The 25822-nt window shown below is 37.8% G+C and overlaps 1 protein-coding gene across 9 annotated transcripts in view; it reads left to right on the forward strand.

The window, feature by feature from the left end:
• The window catches only part of baiap2b (BAR/IMD domain containing adaptor protein 2b), a 62040-nt gene extending 38089 nt beyond the window's left edge, over positions 1 to 23951 (forward strand). For 4 of the 9 annotated variants that reach the window (XM_048170427.1, XM_048170430.1, XM_048170433.1 and 1 more), the window contains 8 exons: positions 6585 to 6737; positions 10939 to 11169; positions 11553 to 11748; positions 12822 to 13023; positions 13175 to 13243; positions 13783 to 13945; positions 14812 to 14849; positions 17173 to 19826. In XM_048170427.1, coding sequence (XP_048026384.1) covers positions 6585 to 6737; positions 10939 to 11169; positions 11553 to 11748; positions 12822 to 13023; positions 13175 to 13243; positions 13783 to 13945; positions 14812 to 14849; positions 17173 to 17203 — 1083 coding nt within the window. In that variant the 3' untranslated portion in view covers positions 17204 to 19826. Of the gene's footprint in view, positions 1 to 6584; positions 6738 to 10938; positions 11170 to 11552; positions 11749 to 12821; positions 13024 to 13174; positions 13244 to 13782; positions 13946 to 14811; positions 14850 to 15067; positions 15120 to 15502; positions 16076 to 17172; positions 19827 to 22378; positions 22407 to 23169 lie in introns of those variants that run through there. The other 5 variants (XM_048170429.1, XM_048170431.1, XM_048170428.1 and 2 more) reach the window with 5 other exon arrangements.
• The last annotated feature ends 1871 nt before the right edge of the window (positions 23952 to 25822 follow it).

The raw sequence follows: 25822 nt of genomic DNA on the forward strand, positions 1-25822 counted from the left end.
CGCGCAGACACATGCAGTCTACATGCAGATGTGGACTACGGCAATCATCTTAAATTACTGCTGCCCACAGCTATGTTAGTAGCTTATGTACCATTCCAAGGTTTGGGGTTGGTAAGATATTTTTTTTAAATGTTTTACAATTTAATTTATTCATGTGATTGCAAAGCTAAATATTCAGCAGCCATTACACCAGCCTGAACCTTCAGAAATCATACTGATTTGGTGCTCAAGAAACATTATCAATGTTGACAACAGTTGTGCTGCTTAATATATTTGTGGAAAGCGAGACATTTTTATAAGGATTCTTAAGGATTCATTCTATGTCCAAAAGAACATTTATTTAAAATAGAAATCTCTAGTGTACAGTACAGTCCAAAAGTTTGGAACCACTAAGATTTTTAATGTTTTTAAAAGAAGTTTCGTCTGCTCACCAAGGCTACATTTATTTAATTAAAAATACAGTAAAAAACAGTAATATTGTGAAATATTATTACAATTTAAAATAACTGTGTACTATTTAAATATATTTAACAAAGTAATTTATTCCTGTGATGCAAAGCTGAATTTTCAGCATCGTTACTCCAGTCTTCAGTGTCACATGATCCTTCAGAAATCATTCTAATATGCTGATTTGCTGCTCAATAAACATTTATGATTATTTTCAATGTTGAAAACAGTTGTGTACTTTTTTTTTCAGGATTCCTTGATGAATAGAAAGTTCAAAAGAACAGCATTTATCTGAAGTACAAAGCTTCTGTAGCATTATACACTACCGTTCAAAAGTTTGGGGTCAGTAAGAATTTTTATTTTTATTTTTTTGAAAAGAAATTAAAGAAATTAATACATTTATTCAGCAAGGATGCATTAAATCAATCAAAAGTGGCAGTAAAGACATTTATAATGTTACAAAAGATTAGATTTCAGATAAACACTGTTCTTTTGAACTTTCTATTCATCAAATAATCCTGAAAAAACATATTGTACACAAATATTTTGTACAATTGTACACATTAAATGTTTCTTGAGCAGCAGATCAGCATATTAGAATGATTTCTGAACGATCATGTGACACTGAAGACTGGAGTAATGATGCTGAAAATTCAGCTTTGCCATCACAGGAATAAATTACTTTGTGAAATATATTCAAATAGAAAACAGTTATTTTAAATTGTAATAATATTTCACAATATTACTGTTTTTACTGTATTTTTAATTAAATAAATGTAGCCTTGGTGAGCAGACGAAACTTCTTTTAAAAACATAAAAAATCTTAGTGGTTCCAAACTTTTGGACTGTACTGTATATGTCAATGAACACATAGACCAGGCACTCGACACAAACACACGTGACAAAAGTGTACAATGAGTGAATGAACACTCAAACTGTGACCTCACAACAAGAGACAAAACATGGAGCATGAGTGTGTCCAAACCCCAACACTGAACTGCCAAAGTGCCGGGATCCGAACGCCATGCTTCGCGCATACAACATCACATGCAGACACGAGCATAAGGCTCGAGCAAACTCGAAACCGCACACCCACACAAAGACAAGATGATTGGAGTGTCAGGGCTCTGTCACCAAACTAAGAAATATAGCTGCGAGCAGCGATGGCGGGCCCAAGCCCGGTGGCACCGCCACCCCGGTGGCTTCAGGGCAACTGTGCACAGCGGGCAATAGGCACTTAAAACGGTTAAACATCAAAGGACTATGTCAAATTCACTCCACATTTACTGCACTACAAGGTGCCACTATAGAGCCCCTCCTCCCTGCCCATTTTCAAAGGATTACATGTGCCAAGTTTTAACATTATTCTGATGAATTTTGAAGCAAATCAGGTAAAAATAAGAGGGTGATCTCAATGTATGCTGAAAGTGACACATTTTCTGCTTCCAGTTGGTGGCGCTATTACTTTGAATCACAATAGTCACATCCATGTGATCAGCCTTGTACAACGAAGACTAAGCCGAAGTTTCATCAAAATCAATTAATGTATGCAGAAGTTATAACACTTTGTTTCCCTTTTCTTGCCATAAATTCGTTGCCTCGCCACGGCCAAACCGTTTGAGATATCCAAAATCCGTTTGCAATTAAACAACTTCAATGTGTTAGCAACAAGTTAAAAAAAGTTTGGTGTAAATTGGATAAACCCTGTAGGAGCAGTAGTATAAAATTCATAGCCTGTTTTTTCAAAAAATTAACATTCAAACCAAAATAGCTGACTTCCTGTTGGTCGGAGCTAATGAATGTAAATTAGAAAATTGTCCGGCTTGATGAGAACAATATGTGTACCGAGTTTGGTGATTGTAGGAAAAACTAACCCCCCCACTTTTGTCAAAAGGTGGCGCTACTGAGCCCCTCCACCACGCCCATTTCTATGGCTTTGTCCATGTCTACTGGTTGACAATATTGATGTGTGTGTCGAGTTTCATGCAATTTGAAGCATGTTAAGAGCCTCAAAAACACTCAAGAATATTATTACAGTTTGACCTGTTGCCATGGCAACAATATTTCAAATATCAAAAATCCTGTCATAGGTCTACATCTGCTGTGTATTGACATTACACTGATGAAGTTTGAAGCAAATCAGGTAAAAATAAGAGGGTGATCTCAAAACATTTCAAAAAGTGATACACTTCCTGCTGCCAGTTGGTGGCGCTATAACTTTGACTCACAATAGTCACATCCATGTGATCAGACTCCTATAACGAACACACTCGTGAAGTTTCATAAAGATCAATATATGTATGCAGACGTTATAACACATTTCCTGTTTCCTTTTTCTCGCCATAAATTCGTTGCCTCGCCACGGCCAAACCGTTCGAGATATCAAAAATCCCCTGGCAATTTTTAATCATCAGTGTCTTGACTTCATGCTGACCGAGTTTGGTGGCGATCGGATTAATCGTCTAGGAGGAGTATATCAAATTCCAGAGCATGCGTTTTTCAAACAACCCTTAATAGCTGACTTCCTGTTGGCGTGGTGTTTAACTTAGAGCACGAAAGTTGTTCGGCCCGATGAGGTCTATATGTGTACTGAGTTTCATACTAATACGTGCAAGCGTGTTTAATATATGGACCAAATTTTCAGACTTTTTTCAAGGGGCGCTGTCGAGCCCCCCTGCCACGCCCGGGTACCAGCCTCTCCGGCGTCCTAATGGCCGCGGATTCCAATGTGTGTGCCAATTTTCAAGAGTTTTTGAGCATGTTAAGGCCCCAAAAAGCCCCGGAAGACGGAAAAAAAAAAAAAAAAAAAAAAAAAAAATAAATAAATATAGCTGCGAGCAGCGATGGCGGGCCCAAGCCCGGTGGCACCGCCACCCCGGTGGCTTCAGGGCAACTGTGCACAGCGGGCAATAGGCATTTAAAACGGTTAAACATCAAAGGACTATGTCAAATTCGCTCCACATTTACTGCACTACAAGGTGCTGCTATAGAGCCCCTCCTCCCTGCCCATTTTCAAAGTATTACATGTGCCAAGTTTTAACATTATTCTGATGAATTTTGAAGCAAATCAGGTAAAAATAAGAGGGTGATCTCAATGTATGCTAAAAGTGACACATTTTCTGCTTCCAGTTGGTGGCGCTATTACTTTGAATCACAATAGTCACATCCATGTGATCAGCCTTGTACAACGAAGACTAAGCCGAAGTTTCATCAAAATCAATTAATGTATGCAGAAGTTATAACACTTTGTTTCCCTTTTCTTGCCATAAATTCGTTGCCTCGCCACGGCCAAACCGTTTGAGATATCCAAAATCCGTTTGCAATTAAACAACTTCAATGTGTTAGCAACAAGTTAAAAAAAGTTTGGTGTAAATTGGATAAACCCTGTAGGAGCAGTAGTATAAAATTCATAGCCTGTTTTTTCAAAAAATTAACATTCAAACCAAAATAGCTGACTTCCTGTTGGTCGGAGCTAATGAATGTAAATTAGAAAATTGTCCGGCTTGATGAGAACAATATGTGTACCGAGTTTGGTGATTGTAGGAAAAACTAACCCCCCCACTTTTGTCAAAAGGTGGCGCTACTGAGCCCCTCCACCACGCCCATTTCTATGGCTTTGTCCATGTCTACTGGTTGACAATATTGATGTGTGTGTCGAGTTTCATGCAATTTGAAGCATGTTAAGAGCCTCAAAAACACTCAAGAATATTATTACAGTTTGACCTGTTGCCATGGCAACAATATTTCAAATATCAAAAATCCTGTCATAGGTCTACATCTGCTGTGTATTGACATTACACTGATGAAGTTTGAAGCAAATCAGGTAAAAATAAGAGGGTGATCTCAAAACATTTCAAAAAGTGATACACTTCCTGCTGCCAGTTGGTGGCGCTATAACTTTGACTCACAATAGTCACATCCATGTGATCAGACTCCTATAACGAACACACTCGTGAAGTTTCATAAAGATCAATATATGTATGCAGACGTTATAACACATTTCCTGTTTCCTTTTTCTCGCCATAAATTCGTTGCCTCGCCACGGCCAAACCGTTCGAGATATCAAAAATCCCCTGGCAATTTTTAATCATCAGTGTCTTGACTTCATGCTGACCGAGTTTGGTGGCGATCGGATTAATCGTCTAGGAGGAGTATATCAAATTCCAGAGCATGCGTTTTTCAAACAACCCTTAATAGCTGACTTCCTGTTGGCGTGGTGTTTAACTTAGAGCACGAAAGTTGTTCGGCCCGATGAGGTCTATATGTGTACTGAGTTTCATACTAATACGTGCAAGCGTGTTTAATATATGGACCAAATTTTCAGACTTTTTTCAAGGGGGCGCTGTCGAGCCCCCCTGCCACGCCCGGGTACCAGCCTCTCCGGCGTCCTAATGGCCGCGGATTCCAATGTGTGTGCCAATTTTCAAGAGTTTTTGAGCATGTTAAGGCCCCCAAAAAGCCCCGGAAGACGGAAAAAAAATAAAAAAAAAAAAAAAAAAAAAATAATAATAATCCTTAGAAGAACAAGAGGGCCCTGCGCGAATTTTCGCTTGGGCCCTAATAATAATCCTTAGAAGAACAAGAGGGCCCTGCGCGAATTTTCGCTTGGGCCCTAATAAACCAGACCAAAGTAACAGAACCCTGACAGTATATGCTAGTTTGTCTACAAAAAAAAATGAATTTTGAGTTTCTCTTTAAAGGTACAGGTTTACACTCGAGAACTGAACCCCAAAAGGGAGGGAAATGCCTTAAAAAATTTTTGCCAAGTATGTTGTTTCTATTTTGGTAAGATCCTGGAAAGAGCAGAGAATATTTGAGGAGAAGTGTAACCACCATGCTTTGCCCTCAGCATTTTCTTTTCAGTCACCTACAGTATTTTGCTGAGTAATTCCCACTTCACTTTAAATAAAGTTATGTCAGAAGAAAAAGTCTTTCAAGCTTGATAAAGTGATGCGACTGACACTTTGGGTTGATGCTGTGTGCAGAAATATTCTGCGCTCAGCTGTTTTTGTGTGCTGAGCATATTACCTGTCAGCGGTGTGACCAAACTCCCACTCATGATCAGAGAGAATCCTGGAAATGGTACATTTACATCATGTGTTTTAGCCTTCAGGCTGATTACATGTACACTAGCTTGACAACTCAGTATCTGCTTTTATGTTTGACACTATAACACCTGTTTCTCAGTCAAAGCTGATGTGTTTTTTTAGTGTCTCTCTTTAGCATTTTTTTTTTCCTCTTTTGCTTCTCACTTTCTTTCCCACATGAGTTTAATGCTAAAGCATTACAAGTCTATCTGATGTACATTTGAAGAGTATCATAGTAACTAAACCTACAAAACTGTTTTGGTGCTGGTTGGATGTGTACCAAATGAGTTTTAAACTCTGGATGAGGCATTGCTGTAATCATTTCAGTTGTGCAAGTCACTAAACTCATGACACGTCAAAGATTGAGAGTCTGGGTGAACATATTGTACTCATATTGTATTCATACATCACTATGAATCCGTGACATGATTTCACAAGATGCAATGACCTTTTCTAACTTTAGACTAATAATAGACTTGCAAACAGTGATTCCAGCCATTTTCATTAACACTTGGTGGGAAGGAATCAGCATAACTCACTGTGATATCACGATGCCTACACAGGTTGAGGAACCTTATGAAAGGTGTCATCTGTGTGTGTGTGTGTGTGTGTGTGTGTGTGTGTTTGGATCACATCCAGTTCCTGCAAGGCATATGTCCTTGTTAGATGATGTTTTGGCTGTAGTGTGATCTCTACCGATCAGCCTTGGTCATTTCTATGTTATTATACTGGACTCTTAGGTTAATGTTATGATTATTTTATTTAACCATTGCTAAAATATATTTTATTTTATTTTATTGAATGCTTAAGAATGAACATGATCTTCTTTGCTACTTGGATTCAATCGGCCGGCTGAATAAGCCCTCACCAGCTTTGTGTGCTACGGACCATTGAGCTTTAGCATTAACAGCAAGCCTACATGGTTTTCATTTGAAATATGTGGTTTCTCCAAGCATGCCGTTCATTACATCAGTCTGAGTCAAACTTGGGCATTGTTTGCCATTATTTTATTTTTTTTGTCTGCTTCATGCCACCTTACCTGTCCCCCAGTACGTCGAGACCATCAGCAGCAAACAAAATGAGCTGGATAACTACATCGCTGAGAGCTACAAGAACGCCCTGTCTGAAGAGAGACGGAGGTATTGCTTCCTTGTTGACCGTCAATGTGCAGTGGCCAAATCGAGCACCACCTACCACAACAAGGTGAGAATCCATATCATGCTGAAGAAAATTTGGGTTGCAGAAACACTGAAATTCAATTTAAGTAGCATGCATTTTAGCCATTATTTGCACATTATAATGTTAAAGACAACATTAAATGCAATTTACAACACTTTTAGCTTCCGCAATGTGACGCTCAGTGAAGCTGAATAATTTGTAAGACTAATTTGATTTTATCCATATTTGGTTGGATCATTTATTTAGTTAAACTAATATTATTACTTAATATTATTGATAAAGCCTTATTTATGTCAACTTGGCCTTGGTTACATTAGCAGTTATGAAAATTATTCCATTTGATCAAATATTCTGGAAAAACTTTACATGACAAAAAACATTTAAGAAAGTATATATGTTCAGTTTTGATTTCATGTTGTCTTTAACCTTTCAGTCATGTAATGTAGATCATATATACTATAAATTAAGTATCCATTTTTGCCAAGTAAATTATATACTTGGACAACTCCACGCATTTTGTGTTCAGTTGTTTCTGCTCCCAAGTCTCATTTATTCAGTCATTCATTGCATTTCATTGCTGATCATTCCACCATGCTTGCTAGAGAATGTGCTTGAATGTATATTGGGGAAAGTTCTTAATTTGGGTCACTAATGCCAGTACTGTTAAATTGTGTTCACAATTCAATATGATTTATAATCAAGACTACATTTGATTGCTTATCAATCATATCGAGATTTAATCAAGGTGGTGCCACCCATACATCAAACACAATTACGCCGTGAAGGATGAGTATTCTTTTTAGGACATTACATTCACGCTGATCAAAAATAGAGTAGAGAATGAGTGATATCTGGTGGATTCACCAGCATGCAGAAGAACACCAGTCATTCCCGCGTAAGCGAGCTTCACTCCTCTACTGTGACGCCCACGCTTCAGAGTTGGTGATAGACAGAGCGTTGGGAGCAACGATGGCAAGAGAAGAAGAAGAAAAAGGGAGGGCCAGGCAGAGAGTGGCCCACTTTTACAAGAACAAACTGTTCAGACGATAATCACTGTTTTCATGTATGTGTAGGAAGACTCTTTCTCTGCAGGCAAATGGAGAAATATTTAAAACAAAGAGACATTATTTCACAGGGTAAAATTGTATTGGAGTCTATTCAGCATAATGCTGGCCATATCTCACCTTCTTTATGAACTACTTTTGTGAGAACAGTAAGAACAAAGTGATGTGAACTAAACTGACCATCTGCCAGAGTTCGTCATGGTCGAATCTTAACACTGTCGCCCACGCCAGTCACGCAATAGCAACGGTACTTGATACTTACTCACTCGTCTGCAACTGAGGGCAGAAGGAACAAAGAGAGTATAAAGAGTCTCTCTCACACTCAGATGACTAAGAGATTTTACCACTGGGAAGAAAATTGAAAAGAGATCTCTTAAACATGTAATAAAATTTGTACATTTGAAGGATTCTAATTTCTTGGTAACTAATGGGTAGTTAGTAGTGGTCTCTGAATTGCAGTTGTGTGAAAAGGCAGCAAGATTCTTTTATCCAAAGTGACTTACAGTATACTTATTGCAGGGTCAGTCCCTTTGGAGCAACTTGGAATCAAGTGCCTTACTCTTTGAGGGGTTTGAGCTTTATAGCCAATACGCCACATGGTGATCAATAACCAGAGTTCACCCAAAAATTAAAATGACATTGTCCCTCCAAACCTGTATGACAATCTTTTATTTATTTATTTTTTTACAATGGAGCACAAAAGGAGATGTTTTGCAGAATATATATATATATATATTTTTTTATGTATTTCAAGTCTTCTAAGGCCTTACAATACATTTGTATGAAGAAGAGGTTGGAAGTTAAATGGTTCACATACAGCAAGACTTTACGGAAATAATAGTTCAGGATATTATTATTAGTCTGCATTTGTGTTCCACTAAAGAGGGTAAGTCATGCAGGTTTGGAACGACATGCGAGTAAGTGTGTGTAAGTGATGACCGAAATTTCATTTTTAGGTGAACTAGCCCTTTTAAAACATGTTGAAACCTCAAACACTTCAACTTGGCAATAGTTTAATGATCTGTGACTCCTGAATCTTTTGACTAGAATATGTCAATATGTCATGCCACTCTTAACACTTTTCAGCATTTAAAGTCATGATGAATTGGAAATTGTGCTTGTGCACAAATTTTAAAAATGATGTGCATGGGTAAATTGACTTTAAGTTCTGCCGATTGTTTCCAATGCAATGAAACCATTGCTAGTGTTTTTGCTTTCATGGACCCAATGAGGTCGTGACAGAGTCTGCAGGTGCTGGACAGGCAGGCGGGTGATAATTGCTTTGGGTGGGGTGGTATGAGGTTGTGACTTAGAAAAGGGCCATGGGGGCTCAGTAGATGCGATACTGACCTGTGCTGGCCCAACAGAGACTGCAGAGGTATTATGAGCACAGAGTGAAGGAGAATAAGAACAAAGATTAGATGAAAGGTTCATGTTAAAAGGCTATAAAAGCTGGTTCAAGGACATTTTTTAAAGTAAGTAGTGATTTAGAAGACGTTTCACCTAGTGCAATGTGTAGTATATTTATCACACTTATGTTAAAGGGATAGTTCATGCAAAAATCTAGCCTTAGCGTCAATCAAGCTTGCATCAGCTGACTCCCAGGTGACTTATGTCTACCTATAGGAATACGACGCCTATTACGGCATCTATATATAAGCTCCTCAGTATCATCAGCAGCTATTGCATTTCTCAGGAGCAAATTACCCTCCTCCATCCCCAGCTCCTCCTCTCTTCAGTCAGGATTGGCCTTATTATTTCCCCTGAATCAGACTAATTCTCGAAATATGTGTATGTTAAATCATGACATTTATTGATATCTGCATGTTGGTCCTGTTCTGTTTACCCTAGGGGGTTTATTGCCGCTCTCTCTGCTCTTATCCATGCTAGGCTGCATGGATGTGCAGGGAGTCCTTGCCCAGAACAGAACCATACCGCCAATACAAACTCTGTGCATTATCTGTCATATTTGACGATAGTGGTCCTGACAGAAATGAAAATTATCCTATGATTTTCTCACCCTCAACCCATCCCATCTTCATTCAGACGAACACAATCAGAGATATATTTAAAAATATCCTGACTCTTCCAAGCTTTATAATGGTAGTGAATGGGGGGCGTGATTTCGAATCCTCAAAAAATACATGCATCCATCATAAAAATAATCCATACGGCTCTAGGGTGTTAATAGAGGCCTTCTGAAGTGAAGTGATGGGTTTTCGTAAGAAAATTATACATATTTAAAACTTTATTAACTATAATAACTAGCTTCCGGCAGATGGCCGTACGCATCGATTTGCGGCGGAGGATGACGAAAGCGGAAGCGCAGACGATAGAGCAAAACAAAATGGAGCCCATAAATGTATTAGACATATTGAGCAGAGCAATCACTTAAATAAAAGTATATACAATTGAAAAATGAAATTAGTATTTAAGTACAATTATTTGGCCCGAACTATTTATGATCATCAAACCAAAATTTATACTGGTTTGAAACGACATGAGGGTGAGTAAATAACAACAATTTTCATTTTTGGGTGAACTATCCCTTTAAATAAAAATGACACAAAATGTCAAAACACATCAAATTGTTGATTAACTCTTCATTTGACACATCTCTCTCAAATGTGGGCCTTCAGAGTTTTAAATAAGCATCCATGCACTGCTCAAGCAGATGATCTGAATTACAGAAAAGAGTCCAAAGATAAAATTGCACTTCCTGTGCTCTACATTCAGAGGTCTCTAGGCGTTCCTCATCTCTCTCTTTTGCAGCTACTGGTCGTAGCGCTCAGCCAGGCTCACTGCCTGTGCACAGGGCAGAGTAATGAGGCTATTTCAGGCTTCAACCTACAGGGAGGGGAGGTTGTCAGGATAGAGAGGGATCTCTTAGAGCTTCAGAGGAACGGGAGGTGAGGAGGGATCACTTTATCACACTTTATCGTATTCCCTCTCTCTATCAGTCCATCAGTTGAAGAGCTCACCCCTGAAACCTCAGCTGTGCAAGAACTGAAGTTTATTTTCACATAGAGAGCCTGTATTTGGTCTGTTATCCATGATTTACCCTCATGGGTTTTCTGGACTAATCTAAATTGTTCTCTCGCAGGTGTGTAAAGCTTGTGTCACTCATGCTGGGTGCTAATATGTGTTTGTTTGTTTTTTAGGGCAGAGACTTGCTAACGCAGAAGATCCCATTGTGGCAACAAGCATGTGCCGACCCAAATAAACTCCCAGAGCGGGCGATGCTTCTGGCCCAGCAGATGGGCTCAGGAGCAGCGGGGACGCTGGGACACCACACCTCTAAATCTAACCTGATCATCTCAGACCCCATCCCTGGGGCCAAGCCGCTTCCTGTGCCACCTGAGCTGGCAGCTCTCATGGGGAGCCAACAGTCGGTGAGTTAGAAACCCAGTTTGACAAAAAATAAATAAATAATGTGAGCCACAAAATAAAAAAAAGTCTCAACTGCAGCTCGAGAATTTGTAAATGGTTGCATTAATGATGTGTATAATTAAGTCCTGAGGGTGTTTGGGGGTGTGAGAACCACTCACGGCCAAATGAAAGAGAAAGATGGATATAAAGTCATTAAAATGCTGTTTGATAATGACCACGATGCTGTGAAAAGAATAATCTGAAACCTGCTGGCGCTTACAACTTTTAGTTTACAGTTTATTTTCACAGAGGCACATCTGGAGTTACTGTATAGTGGAAGTAAAGTGTTTGTTTGTACACATATAAACTAGGTGTCTTAATTATTCCTTAAAAAATCCTCTTGCAGAGGATGATGGGAGCAGATAGTTTGCCCATAGTGAATGGCTCAGGGGTCCATGGAGGAGAAGATTACCAACACTGGATGGATACCAGAGCCGCACACGAGAAATCGTCCCTGCAGTCTCACAGACACGGTGGAGAGACCTTCTCCAATACCCTACCTGTCCGCAAGGTTGCTCCTGTAAAGCCCAAAAACACTCTGGGTAAGTTCAGGAACTTCATTTCAGCAATGCAACAAGCAAAACATCTCCCATTGCATCTAACTCTCTGCACTCTCAGAAAAAAAGGGTACAAAAGCTGTCACTGGGGTGGTATCTTTTCAAAAGGTACACTTTTGTACCTCATTTACCCCTGAAGGGTGCATATTAGTACCTTAAAGGAACATAATATTACCTAAAGTGTACATATTAGTAACTAAACGGTACATACTGGTCCAGATTTTGTACCTTTTTTCTGAGAGTGTGATAACATATGGAAGTTTTCAGTGCTGTTTATTCAATACCCAACTTCTCTATATAACTTAATTTCGACCTGGCACCTGCATTTATAGCTGTGTCAGTGTCGGCACACCTGTGCATTTTTCTTTCTCCTTGAGAAAGTAGTGAGTGGACAATAACAGGGCAAACAGTGCTGGAAATGAAAACAGGGCAGAACAGCTGGGAATAGAGGACAGCTTTAAAAATGGATAGAAAATAGGTGAAGGGTATAGCTTCTCTTTGAAGGAAGCAGCGGAAACGAGCACTCTTAATGAGTGTTGTGCATGACCTTTAGGTGCAATTTTAAATATATTCCTAACCCTACTGAGCTTGTCTACTGCCTACTAAAGCAGGATACTAACTGAAACAAAATCTCGGAAGTGACCGATTTGAGAGGAGAAACTCAAATAGTGCCTCTCGACGCAGCAAGAATTTGACAACACAAATATTCTGAATGAACAGCAGTCTCTTCCACTCTCATTACCCACAATTGAGGTGCCCTTGAGCAAGGCACCTAACCCCCTAACCCCCAGGTGCCGCAGCAAAAATGCCCACTGCCCACTGCTCTGGGTGTGTGTTCATGGTGTGTGTGTGTGTGTGTGTGTGTTCAATACTCACTGCTGTGTGTATGTCCTTGAAATGCAGAGCACAAATTCCAATTATGGGACACCATGCTTAGCTACAAGTCACTTTCACTTTGAAAAAAATGTACATTTATTTATAAACTGACATTTCTCATGCATAATTAATAATAATAAAAAAAGAATTTCTCAGTCTGAATGTCTGAAATCTGACCCCAGCAGAGACACAGACCCTGCCCAGGTCAAGCTCGATGGCAGCCGGGCTGGAGAGAAATGGCCGGACACGCGTTCAGGCCCTCTTCTCCCATGCCGCCGGGGACAACAGCACTCTCCTCAGCTTTATGGAAGGAGACATCATCACACTGTTGGTGCCTGAAGCCCGAGACGGCTGGCATTACGGTGAAAACGAGAAGAACAGAATGTAAGTATCTTATGCTTAACATCACATTAAAAGTTGCTCATGCATAGAGCGACTATAGAGAAAAACATTTTTGATGATGAAAATGAGTTTTAAAGTGAATTGATGAACCCGAAAATCCGCTTCAAATGCCATGTCGTATGTGTCTTATCAGGAGAGGCTGGTTCCCGTTTTCTTACACCCGTGTGATTCCCGAACCTGACAGCAATAAACTCCACGTCAGGTGAGTCTGTCGCAATATTAATGAGTTTACAAAAGCCCTTTCAATGTCTAAATGCCTTGTAATATTGTGCTGGCTCAACTACAGTCATGAGCTGAATAACACTATGAAACATGCAATTGAGAAAAGTTTGATGCATGTGCATAAAAGATGTTAACATTGACATGACGAATCAAAATTGACCTTTATTCATGCACATTCATAATCTTATTGTGTTTGATCAGTGCATGTTATTCCAAGAAAAAAAATTCTTCGTAACCTTTAATCGAAATGTAATATTTTGCTCTTCCTCTGAAATGACTTTCCTTTTCACTGATGTCTAGACATTGTTTAGACATTATTTAGTTATTATTTTAGCAAATGTGCATTCATTTTGGCTACATTCTATTCTTTTCTCAATCCAGTCAATTCCAAAAGGATAAAAGTCCTGGACTACATTTCTCAGTTCAATATTCTGATTTATTAAAAAATGTCACATTAAAGACAAATAAATGCAAATGGCAAATCATGTTGACTTGAATGGTGTGTATATGTGTTTGTAGTTTGCAGCAAAGCAGGAGCAGCAGTACAGGAAATCTTCTGGAGAGAGAGATGGCATTGCCAACACCTGATTACGGCATGCCCACACGCTTCCTCGCCCAGCAGCAGAGCACATCACACAGCCGACAGAGACCGTACAGCGTGGCGGTGCCAGGACTCTCACAAGTAAGCTATGCACACACACACACACACACACCCTGTCTATTCTCAGTCTTACATCCAGTACACACAGATTAAACTTGATAGATGTATTAGTATAGAACATTATAGTATTAACATTCTATAAAAATGTTAATAGTACTATAGTATTAATGACCTGTCGTAGACATTTATCAGACATGCTGAAATATAGCGGTGCGACAGTTTGATTAGAGCAGCCCAATCTCCAGCTAACCGCATAGAGGACGTTCCAGGACATTACCCTGAACCTTCCAGGACATTACCCTGAAGGAAGCTAGCATGTTGCATGTAAAAACAAACAAAATCTATGATTTGGCATTTAAAACAATATTTATTTTTGAGAAATATTTGCATGAAACGTCTGTTTTTGTACTAAACTTTACTGAAATATAAAGTATCTACTTGCAATGGCATTACAGACTTTCAGTATATGAATAAGCATGCAAATACTTCTGGGTATAGCATCAAAATGCATCACAATCTCATACACGGGGGTACGGAGGAGCGTCTTTTGTCATGGTTTCAGAAGTAGGGCTTTGTTGTGTAACAAAGCCAGCAACAACCCCAGGGTCCCCTCCTTAGTGCATTCAATATTTTATTGTCATGCTTGTAAAAAAAAAAAAATAGACAGTTGTGACTGTTGTGTCTTCTGGAGTCACTGCCCAATTGCTCATTGCTTCTGTTCAGGATGCACTCAATGAACCTCTTTTTTATTCCCTGTTACAATGGAGATGCTTAGCTTTAGTATCGTCAATACTGCAGTTCATAAGTGTTATGTGTTCTTCTACTGCCATCTACTGGACATTTGAGGAAAAGTAAATTACTTAAAGATGTTTTCTCTTCCTTCGTAGCAACGGCTTGAGGAGTACGAGTCTCGATTCCAAACAAGGTAAGACAAAGTATTCACTTACTCATACACACTCTGAACAGTGACACAATATTATTTTTTTTTTAAATAGCATTTTAGTTTGTCTAGAAGTTCTTTCTTTGTTTCCTATTATTTGAATTATTCCTCTATGGTTTTGTTTGAATTAAAAATGTTGCATAAATATTCTAAATCCATGGCGATTATGGCAAGCAAAAAAGTCTTGTTTGCTTGACCTGCAGCAGGAGCAGACGAACATAGCTGACGTTTCTGAAGGTCTAGCCCAAACATAAGGTGGGCGGGTGACCAAACAGGGCACCTAAACCCATATTGAACAAGGGAGAAACCTCTGATTGTTTAAATGGGTTTCATAAACCTCACAATATAGTCAATCATTTATGGTCATTTCCCATAGATGAGAGGCATATGTACTCTCAAACATAGTATAGCCATTCTTTACCAATTTAAGTTAACTTTTTTAAGCACCTTGTGTGACATCAATATAAATTTTGGGTCATCTATGGGGAAGCAGACCATTCCCAGCTTTTATTCCAAATTCCTTAGCATCCCAAATTTTGATGTAGGTAGAGATTACATTTTTCAAATTGTTTAATTTTTCCATTTATGTTTCCATCCCATTCTTGCTTTTGCTGTCCATGTGTGTCTGTCTTAATTAGTCTTTAAGTGTCTTTTGTTCCAACTTTTAATTTCTGTAGGGAAGTTCTCTTGAGAAGTATATTTGAAATCTGTAGTTCACTTTACACCTTGCTATACACACCATTTAGATTTGACTCCCATGATGCATTTGAAACAATGGGCTCCATTTTCACAATACAAGTGTATAAATCTGTCTTAAAGTTTTTTCTGATTAGTACATTATTGAATTGTTTTCATTTAACTTCTGAACACACACACACACGTGTCTTGCAGGAAATGCAGCCCATCATGTGTTTGTAACCTGCTTTAATAGAGATTAGTATTAAATTAGTAATATTGAAGGGATAGTTCACCCACAAATTAAAATTCGGTCATCATTTACTCACCCTCGCATTATTACAAAGGACTTTCTTCCTATCTTGAAACACCAGAAATAAATGGAGATTGGAGCTTTTCAGCTCAAAAAAGACCCATAAACGTAGTCTAAGGGTGCGTTCACACTTGTCATGTTTGGTTCGATTAAGACGAACCCTGGTGCGGTTGCTCGGTTCATTTGAACATATGTGAACGCTGCCATTCCGAACCCTGGTGCGCACCAAACAAGCGGACCGAGACCGCTGAAAAGATGGGTCTCGGTCCGCTTCCAAACGAACTCTGGTGCGGTTCGAATGATATATGAGCGCAACACGGACCAAAGACATGTAAACGAACCAAAAACAGGAAGACGAGACCCTAAAAAGGACAGAATCCTCACGCATGTCGGTTTTTCTCGTCATAGTCGCGAGTTTGCCCATCACAGGCATCAGACGCGCGTCTCCACGCAGCAGATCGTTTGTGTGTGTGTGACGGCTGGATTCCCGCCGGTGTTTTGACTACTTTACACATTTTATAAGCTCTTTACGAGTTCCCAGCTGGCCAAAATACCATCACATGCAGGCTACGCCCCGCTACGCACACACAACGAGCGCATTTACCTCAGCAAACAGCATTGTTTTGGATGTTCGGTAAGTTCCGTCTCAAAATAGGCAATACGTCATAAAATCCGACCAATCACGTTGTGAATGTATCCCTATGCCTTAAGGTTTGGTATCTTTTGGTTCGGTGATAAAATTGCCAATCTGAACGCTAACCGGACCAGGACTAAATGTTTTTTTTTTTTTCTTTGGTCCGGACCAAACGAACCGAACTACAAGTGTGAACGCACCCTAAATGACTCATTTCCTGTATTCATAAGTTTCCTGAAGCCATACAATAGCTTTGTATAAAGAACACACTAACATTTAAATCTTTATTCCCTGATAATCTTGACATTGTAATAAGAGAAGCACAAGAACGAATCATTCTTTTGATTCCAATCTTTTCTGTGAATTGGTTCACAAAACCAAGCTCATTAATTCATGAATGAGACTCATTCGTTTCTTGAGTTCAAGTTTAGTGAATGATTCATACAGACTGATTTTATGATTCTTTTATGGTGCTTTTGCCAGATGAGCTCAGTCCCCGTTCATTGTAACTGCAGTGCTAGTACAAAAACTAATAAAGTCACACAAGTTTGGAACGTGAGTAAATGATGACAGTTTTCATTTATGGGTGAACTATTCCTTGAACATTAGTGCTTTATGCTCTCTGTGCTTCAATGTGTCTGTGTCCAAAGCCAGCCTGGCAGCATCTCCCTCTGTTTGTTCCACAGTGCGGAGGTCAAATTGATTTCGACAGTGTGAGAGGACAGACAGACAGACAGACACACAGACACCACCCTCCCCTCCGTCCACACTCACTTCCCTGTCTTCCCTTATCTCTCAACAATCCATCCCCCTTCACTCCACCCTCAGAGGAAGAGGATCTAGATCCACCCTTCCCTCCTTCTCTTTCCCTTATTTTATCCAAGTTGGAGGCAGCCTAATGGAACCGGAATGCTGAATATTCCATGTTGACCTTCCTCATCATACGTTCCTACCATGAGGATATTGAACTTATTTTAATAAACATGTTAAATTGTCTATATGTATCTCTTGCCTGTCTTTCATGCATGTACATGTCAGCAATGTATAAACTAAGTGCGTCACTTTTGCCATCTAAGGGTCTGCTACGGATTTAGCATAATTTTACTGACTTTTTCTTCTGTGGAACACAAAAAGGCTTATAGTATCTAAGCTGATTTTTTTTCCTTATAATGAAAGTGGATGGTGACCAAAGCTGTCTAGCAAGATTTTCTGTTTCTGTGATTGTCTGTTCCTCACACAAAGCTACTGGATGGCTTCTCAAGTCATATGGACCACTTTTATGGTGCACTTTTTTTGTCATTTAGAGCTTGACAGCAACTGGTACCGATCCACTTTCACTTTATGGAAGAGAGAAGCTCAGAAATCTAAATTTTGTTTGTGTTCCGTGCAAGAAAGAAATGTTGTATGGGCTTGGAACGACATGAGGGCAAGTAAATTAATTACATTTTTTGTTGAACAAAAATGTGTTTTAAAATGAAACTGGTGTGGCAATATGTTTGAATCTATTGTTTGTAACAATAACGGTGAGTTTATCCAAGTACAAACGAATGTTAAGGATTTAAGAAAAAATACATTTAGATTCAGGTGTTTTTTAATTATTCATTTGGATTGTACAACTGAATGAATATGATGTAATTATTAAACAGCTTTAAGTGTTTTTCCATCTTATATTGCTGATGTAAAGGGCCTCCGTGATCTCATATCTCATCTGGAGCGCCTTCAATAAAGTATCTGTTTTCTAAATGCGTCAAGTGTTGATTAGAGCAGGACATGTGGAATTAATGTACAGTACATACTTGACTTTTACAGTGTCTCAAGTGAAGACTGTTGAGTTCTGAAAGCCTTGAAGCTGAATTGGAACAAATTCTTTAAAAATATAAATATTGTTGTTTCTTGAATTCATGGTTCATGCATGAAAGAAAAGACAACTGGTACCTACATTTCCATGTCCCTTCACCAACCCCAAGTGATGCAATAAGCTGTGAGAACTGTATGGTAGTGATTTCACCACAGATAAGGGGTATAACCCCCTTAACATGGTAAATCACTGTAATGCATGGCATAGAGTGGCTCATTGCTCATTTAAAAAAAAAAAAAAAAAACAGAAAGGAAGAAAACAATATAGTTTTAGTATAGGTTGTTTACAGTTGCCAAGCAACATCTCAACTTTATTAATGTAGATAAAGTTCAATCAGATTTTAGAGTCGGAACTGTCTTTTTTCATCCATATTACTGATGTGCCAAGTCTTAATATAATCCACGTGATTCAGTGCCTTGTACATAGTATATTTGTAAATAGCATAACTTTAATCAAACACTGAATTGTAATCTAATTATTTTCTTTTGACATGGATGCATTTATTTTCTTTGGATCAACAAGATCCCTGTACAGCTTTTTGATTCAAAACATATGTAAACACTAGCAATAATCAAATTTGATACCATCTTTTTTTTTTTTTCAGTAACAATTTACACATTCTTATATGCTTATAATACACTTACACACCACTTGTGTGAGTTTTATAGCCTTTTTCACAGGAGTGAAAGCTGAAGTCTTTTAGTTCCAGTGTTGTAATGAAAGGGAACTGATTAAACGCTTTGAAATTGCCTTTTTATAGAAACAAAATGATGATTAAGCGACAAAAGAGGCGATAGTTTTGATGTTTCTCTGATGTGATAGAAACACTACAGTGCTTGTCTATTAGTCAGCAAACAGTAATTGTTTAAAGGTGCACTGCTTTACATTTTCTCTGTATTGTACTTGAAATGCCAATATATCGTTGTACATGAAGGTGATGCACAATTAAATAAAATGCACCTTAAGCAAAGTCCAGACTGCACAATCACTTTCCCTTAAAGGTTTTCACATGTTTTCCCGCACTACATATTCTACCGGGTGCTTTGTGTCTGTCTCTCCTCCTGTAGTTTTTTTCTTTTGCTTTCTGTTTGTCTATTTTGTGTGTAACTACACCAACGTCTTGCTGTAGCTCTGCCAACACTCTTCATCTCTGTTTTGATGAATTTAGAGACAAAAGCAGTAAGGTGTCAAGGACTGGAAGCCATTGCCAGTGTTTCTTCTTTCTGCACTAAAGTAAAGGCCATGGTACAGCCGCCACGCTGAGAGATCTGAGATCTGACCACCTCTATCATGTTATTTGTCGTTTTTTTCTGGAATGCCCACTTTTGGATGTAAAAGGAGAGAAATTACAATAACTGTACAGAAAAGTGTATATATGCACTCCAATATGCATGTATTTTGGGCGATACTAGAACTGTGTAACGTTGCTAAATGATCATGTGACTTTCTACTCTTGAGAAGATGAATAAACATTTCTTCAGATTTAAGCAGTGTAGATTTTTTTAATGCCCTTCTCGTCATAATTTGATTTCCTTCTTAATTAAGCTGTCTTTAGTCTTGCCATGAGACGATCAACAGATTGATTTTAGTCTGTTTGTCTCTAAATTGATCTGAAATTGTCATCTTATGATAGCTGATTAAGTATTTCAGTCATCACCATCTTAAAGGGTTAGTTCAAACAAAAATGTCATTTATTACTTACCCTCATGCCGTTCCACACCCGTAAGACCTTCGTTAATCTTCAGAACACAAATTAAGATATTTTAGTTGAAATCCATAGGGAGCAATGAACACTTTCTCTCTCAAGATCCATAAAGGTACTAAAAACATATTTAAATCGGTTCATGTGAGTACAGTGGTTCAATATTAATATTATAAAGCGACGAGAATATTTTTGGAGCGCCAAAAAAAACAAAATAACGACTTATATAGTGATGGCCAATTTCAAAACACTGCTACATGAAGCATAGGCGCATAAATGAATCAGTGTGTCAAAACGGCAACGGCTGAAATCACGTGACTTTGGCGCTCCGAACAGCAGATTCGATACACTGATTCATCTGTGCTCCGATGCTTCCTGAAGCAGTGTTTTGAAATCGGCCATCACTAAATAAGTCGTTATTTAGTTTTTTTGGCGCTCCAAAAATATTCTCGTCGCTTTATAAGATTAATATTGAACCACTGTACTCACATGAACCGATTTAAATATGTTTTTAGTAACTTTACCTTTATGGATCTTGAGAGAGAAAGTGTCCATTGCTCCCTATGGAGCAATTTAATTTGTGTTCTGAAGATTAACGAAGGTCTTACGGGTGTGGAACGGCATGAGGGTAAGTAATAAATGACAGAATTTTCATTTTTGGGTGAACTAACCCTTTAATACCTGTGCAGTTTCTGGTGATTGTCAGTACTCAGATTGATTTCTGGAGACACTGTCAATCTGAAGTGTAACACTATTAGCCGACATTATTAATCTGCAACTCAGCTTTCACTGTGCTCACACTCATTTTACTGTATTAAACATTGTCAGGTTTGCAAATGTCCCCTAACCTGGAAAAAAATCTGTTTTGAATTATCTTTCAATCAAATCTCAGGTAAAATGTTCATATAACATACTAACATAGGCCTACATAGTATGTAGCCTATATCTGCACAGCATTAGGCAGGGGAGTTTTACAACAGTTTCACAATTCTGATTCATTTGTTACGTCTGAAGAAAAAATATTGGCAAATGATAAACTAAATTTAATAAAAACTCTTGCAAAAGGTGTTTTAATTACTTTTCACAGTAACAATAATTTCATTACAGAGCTGACTAACGCTTTCCCTGCCATTGACTGAATTTTCCGTCAATCCATGTTTTCACTCTTATACGGCAGGGGGTGCTATTATGCATCTTCTGAAAGAGTACAGTATAAAAACAGGCGAAGAAGAAGCAGAAACAAACGATAGATGCATTGCTTACACACATGTAAGCTAACGTGATCATCAAACATTTAACAGCATATAAATCAAAACTGCCTACTGTTACTGAATGAATTCAGTAACGATTTTTTTCTGAACCCGATCACGACGTAAACTTTGACAAAAATGTTTTCTTAGCTTTTTGTTCAAAATGTTGCTTTCTTAAATGAAACTTACCCACATTAAAAAAACAAAACCACTCTGGGGGCCATGAAAATTTTGTGAAGGTGAAGATGAAAAAAAAAATGCTGGTGCTGGCTGGCAACTTAAAACTAAAAAAAAGTTGGCAGGGAAAGAGTTAATAACAAATAATAAAAAAGATCAAAAAGCATTTTAAAAACTATTAGATATCATAACTGTGACAATCTGCTTAACTTATGTCCAGTTCTCTGTAAAAAGTTGCTCTCGTTTGATTTGTTCATTTTCTGAGGGTTAAGCACTTTTTATAATGCTATAATATAATAATTTGTAACGTTTCAGGCTCTATTTTGTAGTTTACGGAAGAGGATTAGGGCCAAGCAATAATAAAAAAATAAAACCGTCTTGAGATTAAAGTTGTTAAATTTCGAGAAAAAACTCGTTAAATTTCGAGAAAAAAGTCGAAATAAAATGTTGAGAATAAACTCATTAAATTACGAGAAAAAACTCGTTAAATTTCAAGAAAAAAGTCGAGATAAAATGTTGAGAATAAAGTCATTAAATTGTGAGAATAAAGTCATTAAATTACGAGAAAAAAGTTGTTAAATTATGAGAACAAATTCGTTAAATTACGAATTTGTTCTCATAATTTAACAACTTTTTTCTCGTAATTTAATGAGTTTATTCTCAACATTTTATCTCGACGGTTTCTCAAAATTTAACAAGTTTTTTCTCGTAATTTAACGATTTTAATCTCGAGATGGTTTTATTTTTTTATTATTGCTTGGCCCTAATCCTCTTCCGTAGTAGTTTCAGTGAAAGAGTCTGCTGAATTTTTTAGAAAAACAATAAATAAACATTAATAGTAGCCTATAGTTTCTTTCATTAAAGGTAAATAGTCAAATTTCTAGCATGTTCTTGTTTTTTTTCAGTGTGGTTCCTGAATTTGAACGCTTTTGAGTGAGTAAACTATACAACTATAGTATATCTCTATGATCTCCATGATTTTTGATGTATAGGGGAAAAAGTTAAAAGAAGATTGCATGCTTACAACACCACTTAATAAAGTGACCCCACAAAGTATTTGAATGCTTAAAATATCTAAATGTCATTGCATTAAATAATATATGAAAATAAGTAGTGTATATATACCTTATATATACATACACACACACTATATAATTAGAATAACAATTTGTCAGCCATTACTTTTGGGGTCTCTGTATTCACCGCTGGTTTAAGTGTTTCCATCCACAGCATGTTGAAGGTTATGACTGGGCCTGATTTTACTTCAGCTTCAAGTTTCTTTCCTCCCCAGTCCATTTGATAAAGCTCCAGCTTTCTAAAGAATTCAATTTACACATACAATTTCATATCTGAATGCAAAATATGATGTGATCATTTCCTGACATGACTGTTAATATAGTCACTCTGAAATGAATCTTTTAAACAGCCACGGATGCGTAAATGACTCAGGGAAGAGAAACTGAACTTGAATTATAATCAGCATATCAGATTTTATGGCATGCATAATCTCGATTATTTTCTTCTTCGTTTCCTTCCATTTTCACTCAATCAAATATAGAGCTTCAAACATTCTTTTTAAATTCATGCTGCATGTTTTATTGTCCAAGATTTTTGGTTTAAAAAAAAAAAAAACGTTTAAGCATGCATATGGCACGTCTGTCCTTTATATAATGCTATGGTTTGTATGTTTTTTTAGAGTGACGGACCCTCTCCAATTCACCACATTTGCGCTCGCATCTCACCAAAGACAAAGCAATTCCATCAGCAAGCAGAAACCCAAACTCATCATAACTGAAGACCTTGGATCTCGACTTCATCATTAGGACACTTTTTTTGCAGGCCACATGGGCTAGAGCTACTGTACAGAACCTTATCTTACACCCACGATCCACAGTCTGAAAAACAGAACGCACTCTGAGCTTCTCTGAGCTCTAGTATTGCCATAATATGGATCATATAGATCATCATGTTGATTTCCATCTATGACTGGAAGAATCCATCACTCGATATTTAAACATGTAAATGTATTTAGTATTATCTTTTTACTTTTAGAAGACCTCTAGATAGGTCTGTTTGGTCCGTTGAAGACATCTGCTCAAATGACCAGATAACATATATAGTATGATATGTAGTCTTCTAGTCTCATACAACACATTTTCTGCCCTCTTGCCACGTACCACACTTGTCTCCTGCACTCTGAATCATTTAAAATAAGGTGCAGCCTCAATAAAGTGATTCAAATAACAGAAATTAATTTAATATCACATATTTTATATGATATAATACAAACTTCCAACACTCACTGTTTATGAACACTGTACAGCAGTTATGTGTGTTATATGTATATTATGTAAATATTATGTGAGAATGGAAAATTAAGAGATAACCTAAAATGTTTTTTTTTTTTTTGTATTTCACTGAATTCATTTTATCCTGCATTTAGATATTCGAATTTCAGAATTAAAATTTTTAGATGCATTTTCTCCCATTTTCTTTCATATCTAACAATGTGCACAAATAGTAGGCTATCTGTATACAATCAAATAAAGCAGCCGGTTGTATAAAAGTAAGGGTTACCGGTGTATTTATTTTATTTATCCTGTTAAAACACTATCATTGTGTGAAATATGTCTTAAAGGGGTCATGACTTTTTTATTATTACTTTACTAGCCTATGTTCCTTTAGGTTCACTTATAAAAAAAGTTTGTTGCACAAACTCAAAAAAAAAAAAATTATGTAGAAAAACGATTATTTTCAACCCTCATTCTGACCCTCTCTCTGAAATTATCCGTTTTTAAGTGGCGGCTCCTTTAAGGCTTGTCAGTAAATGTAAATGTAAACGTTGTCTAGTAACGTTCCCAGAACGTTCAGAGACGGTCACGATGTGGAGTTCTTTTAAGGTTTGGGGGACGTTATTTGGTGGACTTTCAGGGAACATTCAGGACGTTCTGGGAATGTTTAGGGGACTATTACTATTGGACGTTCTGTTAACTTCCCAAATGTCCTCTTTGTAACGTTCTCACGCGACCATAAAATAACCAAAATAGAACGTCCCCCTAAACTTATTTCGTGAACGTTATTAAATGCAGACATCCCAAGTCTCCCGGAAGTTCCGGGAGTCTCCCGCATAGTTAAAATCTCCCGGAATCTAGAGCGAGCGAGCAAGAGCGCGCATAGAGACTGTTTCAAACCAGCGCGCGCACGGCAGAGAGGGAGAGGGAGTGAGAGAGAGACCTTGCGTGTGTGTGCGAAGCGCATGTAAGACAGAGAGCATCCCGAATGGCCTTTTTCGGCAAATCAACCAATCGATTATCAGTGAGGTGAGTTGACAAGTTTCATTTCATGTGCATATTATTCAGGCTAGTTGCCAAGGCTACATGAAAACAACAAACTCCTTAGACCTGTTTAAAGTTGCAATGGAAAATAAATAAAAGCAGTTTACATAAATAGTATAAGCAGCTTATATAAATAGTAAAAGTAATCTACATATTTAAAAAATAATTAACGAGTAATTGCATATGCCTATAGCTTATAGCTCCTTTTTTTTGGGGGGGGGGGGGGGGGGGTGTACCTCCCTGAAATGACTTTTTGCAGGTTGGGATGTCTGTAAATGACCAACAGAGGACCATGTGGGAACGTTCTGTTAATGTCCCAAATGTCCTCTTTGTAACGTTCTTATGTGACCATAAAATTAACCAAATTGGAACGTCCTCCTAAAGTCATATAAGAAACCTTGAACTGCAGCACTTTCATTACCAAAAGAAGATGTTTTATGTCCCGAATGTTCTGTAAAATTTCAGAATTTTCGTCATCTTTAGAGAACTTTTAGGCAAAGTTGCATATGGTCACGAGAACATTGCCTTCTATGTGGGTGTTTTATAGAAAATAAAGTTTGAAGTTACCGTTATAGAGGTGAGCATTTGCTTTAGATGGGCTCTTGAGTCTTGATAGTTTAACATTAGATTTTTTCTGGCTGGTTTAACTGTGCAAAAAATGCAAGAGAACGTCTGATCGGATGAATTGGGTTGTTTAGTGCTGGTGATTCATTGATCGACTCCAGAGTCTAAACTATGAGTGTATTAAGTGCTAGATTTGCATTAATTAATGATTTATTTTATTTTTTAAATTCATTATAAAGACAGTGTCTTGTAGACTCACACAGACATCATGAATCAACGTATGATCTTCAACAATCGTGACAATAAACAGACATTTTTTGTGACTTTAGTAGTTTGTTTTGTGATGCTCAGAGTTAATCTATCTGAAACTTTTGTCACCATTGTTGAGGTTCATATTCAGAAAGTTGATGTCTGTGTGAGTCTACATGATGCTGTCTAAATAATTTCTGC

The sequence above is a fragment of the Megalobrama amblycephala genome, linkage group LG20, assembly GCF_018812025.1.
Source record: "Megalobrama amblycephala isolate DHTTF-2021 linkage group LG20, ASM1881202v1, whole genome shotgun sequence".
Classification (NCBI taxonomy): Eukaryota; Metazoa; Chordata; class Actinopteri; order Cypriniformes; family Xenocyprididae; genus Megalobrama; species Megalobrama amblycephala.